Source organism: Myotis brandtii, unplaced genomic scaffold, assembly GCF_000412655.1.
Source record: "Myotis brandtii unplaced genomic scaffold, ASM41265v1 scaffold589, whole genome shotgun sequence".
NCBI lineage: Eukaryota > Metazoa > Chordata > Mammalia > Chiroptera > Vespertilionidae > Myotis > Myotis brandtii.
The window spans coordinates 909,500-918,940 of record NW_005370220.1 but is presented as its reverse complement, the minus strand read 5'-3'; the positions used below and the strand labels follow the sequence as shown (position 1 = coordinate 918,940).

Sequence of the window (9,441 nt, the reverse complement as noted above, 5' to 3'; positions counted from 1 at the left end):
GGGGGGGGGGGGGGGGGGGTGCGGAGGTTGAGGGGCATGTTTCAGGGAGCAGGGCCCAGGGCAGCAGGGGCAAGAGAAGCAGATCTGCTGGCACAGCACAGAGGAGGGAGCCCCCTGCTGGCCAGAGCCGGCTCTGCAGCTCCCTCCTCTGCTGTGGGGAGTCTTCCCAGGGAAAGAAGAGGGCTGGCTGTGTGCTTTGTTTCACCTCTTCCGTTCCTTCCCAGATCGAAGAGGTCCCTGGCGAGCTCATGCAGGAAGACCTGGCCACCGATGACGTCATGCTCCTGGACACCTGGGACCAGGTGGGTGAAGGACAGAAGGCGAAGGCTCTCAGGGCCCGAGGGAGCGGGAGGGCCTAGGCAGTGCCAGGTGTTGCTGGAAAAGTGCATTTCAAATCCTAGTCATCTGTGTGCTCTGCCAGCTGAGGGTTTGTCCAGACCTGCGCCTGGAACCTCCCCTCCTCCTCCGGCAGGGAGTTTGGCCAGCACCCTCATGCACTTTTTATTTCGCATCTCACCTCCAGGTCTTTGTCTGGGTTGGAAAGGATTCTCAAGAGGAGGAGAAGACGGAAGCCTTGAACTCTGGTGAGGACCCAAGTCTGCCTGTGGGTCGTTTCACGCGGTGGGGTGGGAGCAGCTTCCTTAGAGTCTGGGAGTTCATGACAGTGGGGGGAGGACTTCCTCACCCATGGTCGGTCCCACGGGAGCCCTGCCTGGGGTGGAGGGAGAACAGCTCAGCGCCTTCAGAAAGCCTCAGGTCACGCTAGGAGCAGAGAGCAGCTGCTCGAGTTCCCAGAATGCCCAAGGACTGATCTTACTGGGGTTTCTGTGATGGAAAGCAGAATGGACCTGATTTGGGAGCCGGGACTCCCAGAGCTGGTTCTTTAACATCTCCCATTAGGGGACAGCAAGAGAGAAATGAGGCAGGAGGTTAAGCTGTAACCCTCCTGGGTTCCTGGGCGGTGGTGGGAGAGTCCTCTGAGTATCATTGCATTTAAGGGACAGTGGTGTCCAGTGCAGAGATTGGGCATTAGGGACAGTAGGACCGAAAACCATCTAAGCCAAGGTAACTCCTGCTCTGAACCCTCTCCCTGGCGAGGGAGGCACTGAGGATTTCTGGTTTCCTTCTCTTGCGTGTGTGTATGCAGCTAAGCGGTATATCGAGACGGACCCAGCGAATCGTGACAGGCGGACCCCCATCACCATGGTCAAGCAAGGCTTTGAGCCCCCCTCCTTCGTGGGCTGGTTCCTCGGCTGGGATGACGACTACTGGTCTATGGACCCCTTGGACAGGGCCCTTGCAGACCTGGCTGCCTGAGGAAGGGCAGGCCCCACCCCTGTCACTGGTCAGTGCCTTCTAGAACTGTCCATCCCTCATAGTAGGGCCACCCTGATATGCGTGTGTTTTTTTACAGTAGCCAAAAACAGCCCTGCAAACATTCAGGGTCCTATCAAAATTGTCTCAAGAATCAGTGCTTTTGGGAATTGAATTCAATAAAAGCTTTTCTGAAGTGCGTTAGCCTGCTGTGGCTCAGTGTGTCCTGGTAATTACTCTGAGGATGCCCAGGGAGGGGCCTCACAGGTGCCTGGGTACAAGTGCAGCAGCTGCATTCACTCTGCGTGTTAATCCTGGTCCTTCAAGAAGCAGGTGCCAAGGTGAAATGAAATGTGCACAGGCTGTTTCTAGGGGAACTGCCGTGTGAGGGAAGTGGAGGGAACTGGGGAAGGCCTGAGAGTCAGCAGACCCAGATGCAAGTCCATCCCAAGTGAAGGAGAGGGAGAGAAGCTTGGGTGGAAGCATCGTACATGCTGGGCAGTCCAGGAAGGTTCGGCAAAGCTTCTGGGGAATCCTTGAGCCAAAGTCCAAAAAAATGTTTTTAATGGTACAGTCCCTTTTTTGTTGTTATTTTTTGTGTGGTAAACTATACATAACATAATATATATCATTGTGACCACTTGTAAGCATACAATTCAGTGGCATTAAATACAATGTTGTGTAGCCATCCCCAGACATCTATATATATAAAAGGCTAATATGCTAAGTGTCCCTCCTACCGTCTGACCAGTCACTATGACGTGCACTGACCGCCAGGGGCAGTGCTCAAAGCAGGAGCTGCTGAGCTGCAGTGACTTGGCAGCGGCGGTTCTTGGGTGACAAACCCCGGAACCAGAGAGGAGGGAGCCCGATTCCTCGCGGGGCCACGCAATTCCACCTTTGGCCATGGGTTATGTTGTTGCTGGGGCACTGTCGGCCCCGATTCTGGTTTACTGCACATTTGCATTTGCGTTCCACACCCTGTACTACAGCAACTTTGCAGAGTGCCCTCTCGCTCCAGGACCCCTCGGGGGATGTCAGAGAGCCGGTTTCGGCCCAATCCCTGCAGGCCAGGCTGAGGGGCCCCACCTGCCGGAGGGACCCCGCTCACTCCACAGAAGCCTTTTGAGCCACATCGCCATCCCAGGTGCAGCCGGCCAGGAAGGGACCACGGGAGGTTGGCTCCAGTGCGTGCCTGGCCCATCTGTCTCTCCCAGGCCCGCCCCACTGGCCATCTTCTAATTAATTTCCTTTCAATGTGCATGAATTCGTGCACCAGGCCTCTAGTTTGTCATAATCCCCAACATAAAATCTGTGTCCATTAAACAGGAATTCCTTATTCTCCCATTCCCCACCCTGTTCCCCTAGCCCAGTGATCGGCAAACTGCAGCTCGTGGGCCACATGTGGCTCTTTGGCCCCTTGAGTGTGGCTCTTCCACAAAATACCGACTTCTGCGCATGGACCACAAAGTTTCAATCGTACTGTACATGCACACCCACACGTGGTATTTTGTGGAAGAGCCACACTCAAGGGGCCAAAGAGCCGCATGTGGCTCATGAGCTGCTGTTTGCCGACCACTGCCCTAGCCTGTTTAACCTTTATTCTTTATGTCTCTATGAATTTACCATTCTAGGTGCCTCATATAAATGTAATCATCCAATATTTGTCCTGTGTGTCTGGCTTATTTCACAGATTCATACATTTTGTAGCATATGTAAAAATGCCATTCCTTTTTGTGACTAATATGCCATTAAATGTATATGGGTAGGCCCCTCTTTCCAAAAGATCCTGTTAGGCCTCCTCCCTTTTGCGTAAGATCAGAATTAGTACGGTAACAGCTTTTATGTAAAAAATCTTCAGATTTCCTTTGTTTAGCAAAACTAGGTACTAAAGTAGGTCTTTCACAAAAGCAAAGTGGTGCAACTGCACTTTTGTAAAGCGGAGGATACTCTTGCTTGATGCCATTTCGGCTTATGAAAGGTTTCATAGGAACACCCTCATTTCCGACAGCAGGGTACACCACATTTTATTTTTCCATCGCTGGACATACGGGTCCTTTCCACTTTTGACTATTTGAATAATGCTGCTGTGATCATTGGTGTACAAATATCTTTTTGATTCAGAGTTGCTGTTAAGCCTAGGACGGAGAAAGGGGATAACGAGATGATAGGTGGACAGTTACTTTGTTGGAGACTTTTTGGGGCCAGATGCTGAAAATAATTACTAATAGTATGCCGGAAGCCGGTCCATCCTTGCTGCTTGACACAGTCGCTGCAGGAAAGAAACATCTGCACAGCATATGTTTCAAGGGACCTGGCATATATAGCATATTGTTCTTAATATGTTTGCTCTCCTTAGTGCCATGTGTTTTAACCAAGGTCACCTCTCCCAGAAAGGTTGTTTCCCCAGGTGGGGATTTTTCCCTGAGGTTAGGGAGGGGATACAACCCCTTAACTAAGTGCCAGGCGGGTAGTTAAGCTACATAATCTTTACTCCCTGGAATGGAGATAAGAAACGCCCTAACCTTTGTAATAGAAATTGACAGGATTAAAATCGGCTGGTATAAATATAGATGTAACAAGACAATAAACATCAGATCCTGATCAGTTCCTAACCAGAACTCCAACCAGAACTTTGGCTGGAGATCCTGGCTAGAGGTCCTGACTAGGCTGCTGATCAACTGAAGGCTGTCTCCGTGTCATTCCTTCTTCGCCGACTCCGTCCACACCTTTGGGGACCCCTGGACCTGCTGGGGTTGGACCCCAGCAATAGTAATGGTTCCTTCAGTCCTGGGACATCTAGTAATTTTAAGAGGGCTTAATTTCCAGCCTGTTCCCCCCCCCCCCCCCGCTTAATTTTTAAGGGGAGATTCCTAGCCTCCATTGTGGTGACTAACTTTCTAGAGTTTCCTAAAATCTGTTTTCTTAGTGGTTTGAATTTCCTTTCTTAACAAACTCTTTTGGCTATAAGGGCTTTATCCTATTAGCACATGTGAATCCTTTTGGCAAATCCTAGCCTGATCTGAGCTCAGAGCTGCGGAAATTTAGAGATTACCAGTTCAGGGGTTCTTAAATCTTCTGACAGGCAGAGGGATGGGATCAGCACAAATTTGTATGAAATTTGAAGTTGTATGCAAATTTGTGCTCTATAGCTTCCAACACATTCTCAAAATATCTGAGACCCAAACAGGTAAGAGTCCAATTTCTTATTTTAACAGGTGAGGCAAATGAGGTCACATTACAAGTTCCCTGATGTAGTGGGAAAGCACTGAAGAACAAAGGTTTTAAACTAGGCTCTGTAGAATTCTATGAGATGCTTCAGTGATTTTATGACTATTTGATTCAAATTCCATTTTTAAAGTGATAATAAATAGCACAGGGCCCTTGAAATAAAATGGAGGAACTAAGAGAACGTAGAGCCTGATTTAAGGCTCTAATTTCCTTTTATAACTTCAATTACTATTTTTGCTTTTAAAAGAGCCTCATTGATTGACATTGTTATAAATGTGAATTTAAGAATTTATTCTAATAAGACACTTCAAATCTTTTACCAGTGTACAGTTTCCTTTGAAAAAAAAAGAGGATGGAGTTTCTGCTAAAAAGTTTGAAAACCACTGGTTCACTATTTACTAGCTGAGCAACCTTGGGAAGACCCAGTGTTGTGAAGATCACAGAAATAATGTAGTTTAAAGGGCCATGTAAGCTTAAAGGTCCATGGAACCCGGGTATCCTCCAGCTCAGCCTGGTGTTGTAACATGTTATGGTTACAAACCCCCAATCTACTACCCTCACCTGGACTGAACTTTGGCCTAGCTCTGATGGCCCAAAATGAAAGTTCAAATTTAAGGCCCGTTTGGGTTGGAGTGCAAAGTTTCACTAATCAAATGAACTGTCAGTCTTGTGAAGGTGTTTTCTGTATATTAAATGACTGCTGCTGGTCTGGTGTATATGGGGGTGGTGGAGGCAGGCACTGTCCCATGGAAATGAATTTAGACATCCTGAGTCTTTGGCATTAGACAGTTCCATGTTTGATCCCATTTCTGCTCCTTACCAACCATGTGACTTTGGGTAAGTTTTAACCTTTGAGCCCCAGTATCCTTATCTGTAAAATGGGGACAGTAAAGTATCTTCATCAAGCTGTTTTGGGGATAAAATGATAGAATGTATGTACAAGTATTTGAGCACAGAGCTGGGTACCTGGTGATCCACAAATAGAAGCCACTAAGTCAAGACAGTTCTTCAAAGGTTGAATGTTGCAGGTAACACCCAAATGATTGACCTCATATCATTTATTTGTCTCTTTTTAAAGTAGACGGTATGCCTGTGTGATTAGCTGGGTGATGGCAAGAAGTGAGTTCTATCCTGTTTGGATTAAGGCAAAGGGAAATGAAAGCAGCCAAGGATTCAGGGGATGCCTGGATCTCAAATTCCCGGGGGAAATGTGTGGGCAGGTGCAACAGAGGGAGAGATGGTAGACGGACTACGGTAGCCTCTCCTCTTCTTCCTGCCCTGGAAGAGCACGTAATAAAGCCAAGACAGGCAGCCCAGGACGGGAGGATCTGCTGTGCCACTTCTGAAAAATGAAAACCACACACACTAAATGCAGGAAGAAACAGCTTGCACCCAAAGAAAGTTGGGACAAGCTCGCTCTTTATTACGTACAGCATTGGGAGGGGAGACTGCTTGGAACACACTCTTGCACTCACACTCTCATCCTAGACCTCCTCCCTCCCAGGCGACTTCATTCCAGATTCTGGGCTTTGAAGCCACAAGACAGAAAAGCAGAGACTGCTTGGTATCTGGAGACAGGGAAACTCAAGGAACAGAAAGCATTGTTACTCTAAGCCTGGGAAGAGATTTTCAGCAGGTTGTTTTCTGGTCCTCAGTGGTCAAGGGTGAGCCATGACACAAAGATAAAATCATTATTTTCAAATTACAAATGCCACTTGAGTTCAATCATGTATATCTCATAAACTAAGGCGGGAATTAGGATACACGGTGGTTCAAGGTTTTCTAAAGTAAACTTGGAAATGGAGTGTAGGCGAGGGGACCCTCACAAGCTAGGATTGACAGTGATCTGGATAAGGACAGATATGAAGAGCGGCTCTGGGTAAGGAAGCAGTTATTCTTAGACTTCTCTAGGTGAACTCAGCCCCAAAGAAGAGGTGACACAAATGTCACCAGCCAGAATTCTAGACCAGTAAGAAGAATGCAAGGTTGCTCAGTCACAGGTGCTTGTGAAATAAAAGGTGCCTCCTAATATCACAGATTAAGCAACTGCAGTTCAAAAGGGCCAACCACTTCCTTTTTCAGCATCAACATACATGATAGAAAAAGAACAAGTAGGCAAATGAAAAAGATAGACATCTATATAGATATCCTCAGTTTGACAGGGTTTGCCCAAGCTTATTGGACATGATGTGCCCAATATATTGTGAATTCTTTACACATTTAATGAATGAGATAGATAACTGAGATATTTCCCAGAATGCAATAATTAATAGCATGCAGAGAGTAAAATACAATGGTTTTCTGAAGATTTTTTTTAAAAAAGTATTAGTTCTTAGGCTATTCAATTGACTATAAAGACAACTATTAGTAGAACTCAAATTTTTATTTAAAAAATCAAAACTATTTAGGATCTGATATATGAAAATAGGCAAAAGTGAGAAAAAAGCACTTGCGTGACAGGTATTTAGCTAATTTGAAGGGCCACATTATTTCAAAGGACCTCTATTATAGTGGATTTAAAAGTCTTTCAAAGGTTAGGGTAATCATTTTCATTGATCTTGACCTTCCTCCAGAGCTGACAGGTACTGGCAAGAGAATGCCTAGTCTCAAGTGAGGATTATTTTGAAACATGGTTTGGATTTAGAAAGTAAACGGATGTTACAAAATTGCCTGAAGTAAGATTCCCCGGAAGTAAGGCACATGTGGCCCAGAGAAGCTGGTTGTAGCTTAAGATCACTGTCTTTTGAAAGCATTTGTCCAGCCAAGGGTGTCAGGTGGTGGTTTCCTTTGGCCCGGCTCCTGATAGAGGGTGTAGAATAATTCCATGAAAGTCAAAAAAAGAGGGCGTTAACCTAGTACATAATGATCTAAAAATGTGGAGTTCAATATTTAAAGAGTAAGAGATTATCTTATATAAATCTCTCTCACACACAGTATTTACAAGCTGACAATCTACCTGTTGCTAGGATCCCTGTACATTCTAAGAACATCACTCTCAATATATGGAAAAGGAAAGGGAGAGAGAATAGTCAAGGTTCCCACCCTGCCCTCTCCTTAGGGGTTAAAGGCTAATTTGGTCCCCCACATCATCCTCGAAGGGAAGAGCTCATCTCTGTGTTGGCCTCTAGGCCTCACTGCTTTCCCCTCATCATGCCTTGCAACATATCTATGGGCAGAGGGAAGACAATGGTGGAGTTTTTCTCAGCAGCAATGGTGGTTAGTGTCTGAAGGTACCGGAGCTGAAGGGCCGCAGGAGATTCACTGATGACTATGGAGGCTTCTTTCAGAGCCCTGGATGCGTTCATTTCTCCCTCGGCTGCAATGACCTGTGGAACAGCAGAAGGAAAGATCAAATTGGAGAAAACAGCAGGTGCCAAGCAGCAATCGCAAAACCTTCCAGGGAGTAGGCCAGAACAGTTTTAAAGAAATCCACTTCCAGTTACTAGTTTCCATGTTCTTTTTCCTATAACTGAGCATGTGCCTGAGGTCAAGACATCCTTTTTTACTATTGCCTTTCTCCCATTTTCCAGGGTACCAAACAAAGAGACAAATTCAAAATACTGTGTGTGGGTTGAGAAAGTGAATGACTCTTATGACTGCATACAAATATATCTGCAAGTCAGAGAGATTTCCAATTCTTGGATTTCAAAGAAAGGAAAGAAGACCTTATCGAACTGAAAAATGCTAGATCATTAAAAATATTTTTTTTGTGAAAGATCACTTTATTATTTTTTAGCACATATATTCAGAGGCAATGCCAAGAATTGCATGACATTAAACCTTCCACTTTCATCTATTTATTTGTTTAAACAAGTTTTCTTAGTCTTTATACCTATAAAAATGAAAAGTAATAAAATTGATGCTGAGTCTTATCTCATTCTAGCAATAAGTAACGGCCATCTACATGAATTCATTTCTCATTCATCTCATTAAGAGAAGCATTTCTAGTAAAAACTTATGCATTTAGGAGAAATTCTGAAACATTTATAGTTTGTAATCAGAGGAAATAAAATAATTTTAACTTAGAGACTAAATGTGTTGCAGTAGGGCAATAAAATAATTCATGAATAAATAGATTATATTAGGAAAAGAATTTGTGGTAGCGGTGAAATGGAAATATAAGTTCAAGGAGAAAAATGAACCATGAAAAATTCCTGGTTGTTAAAAAAGAGCTTATTCACATATTTTTAAATAGATGATGAAGTCATTATGTTATTTAAATTTCGCTGGATACATTTTTTAAAATGATGTTAGCAGGTTATTTTAAAATATCAATATTTAAAACATGCCAGGAATTACGCACTTGACAGTATATAAATTTAAAATGAGAAATTTTATATTCTATTTAAAATGTGTGATGAAACATACCATTTTCCTAAATTCTTTTAGGGTTACATGGGAAAAAATGTTTAAGATTCTGAACTGGTGGGGAGAGTAGGGCCTTTGGACTTAGATGAACTTGAATTTAAATCCCAGACCTACCCCTTACTAGCTGAATGTCCTCAGGTTTTTTAACATTCTGAGCCTCAGTTTCTTATTCTTAAAATAGAATAGCACCTACTTTATAGGAGGAATACAGAGAAGGTATATTAAGTGTTGATGTATGAACAGAAGCTATTCTATAGGAATGGCAAGTGACAAGTCAGGACTTGATTTTTGGATCTATTCATAAAAGATTCAAAAGCCAAATCAGCCCTGGCTGGTGTGGCTCAGTTGGTTGTCGTCCTGTGCACCAAAAGGTTCCTGGTTCGATTCCCAGTCAAAGGTACATGCTCAGGTTGCAGGCTCGATTCCTGGTAGGGGGCATGCAGGAGGCAGCCGATTACTGTTGTGCTCTCACATCAATGTTTCTCTCTCTCCCTCTCCCTTCCTCTCTCTCTAAAAATCAATATATAT

At 44.5% G+C, this 9,441-nt stretch overlaps 2 protein-coding genes across 4 annotated transcripts in view; one reads left to right on the top strand and one right to left on the bottom strand.

Moving 5' to 3' along the window:
* Positions 1 to 1,518, top strand: part of GSN (gelsolin) — a 39,393-nt gene extending 37,875 nt beyond the window's left edge. For all 3 annotated transcript variants that reach the window (XM_005879197.2, XM_005879196.1, XM_005879195.2), the window contains exons 15-17: positions 225 to 302; positions 524 to 584; positions 1,148 to 1,518. In XM_005879197.2, the coding sequence (XP_005879259.1) occupies positions 225 to 302; positions 524 to 584; positions 1,148 to 1,317 (309 nt within the window). In that variant the 3' untranslated portion in view covers positions 1,318 to 1,518. The remainder of the gene's footprint in view (positions 1 to 224; positions 303 to 523; positions 585 to 1,147) is intronic.
* Positions 1,519 to 5,915: 4,397 nt separating this feature from the next.
* The window catches only part of STOM (stomatin), a 25,336-nt gene continuing 21,810 nt past the window's right edge, over positions 5,916 to 9,441 (bottom strand). Inside the window, exon 7 of the mRNA XM_005879193.2 lies at positions 5,916 to 7,871. Coding sequence (XP_005879255.1) covers positions 7,677 to 7,871 — 195 coding nt within the window. The 3' untranslated portion in view covers positions 5,916 to 7,676. The remainder of the gene's footprint in view (positions 7,872 to 9,441) is intronic.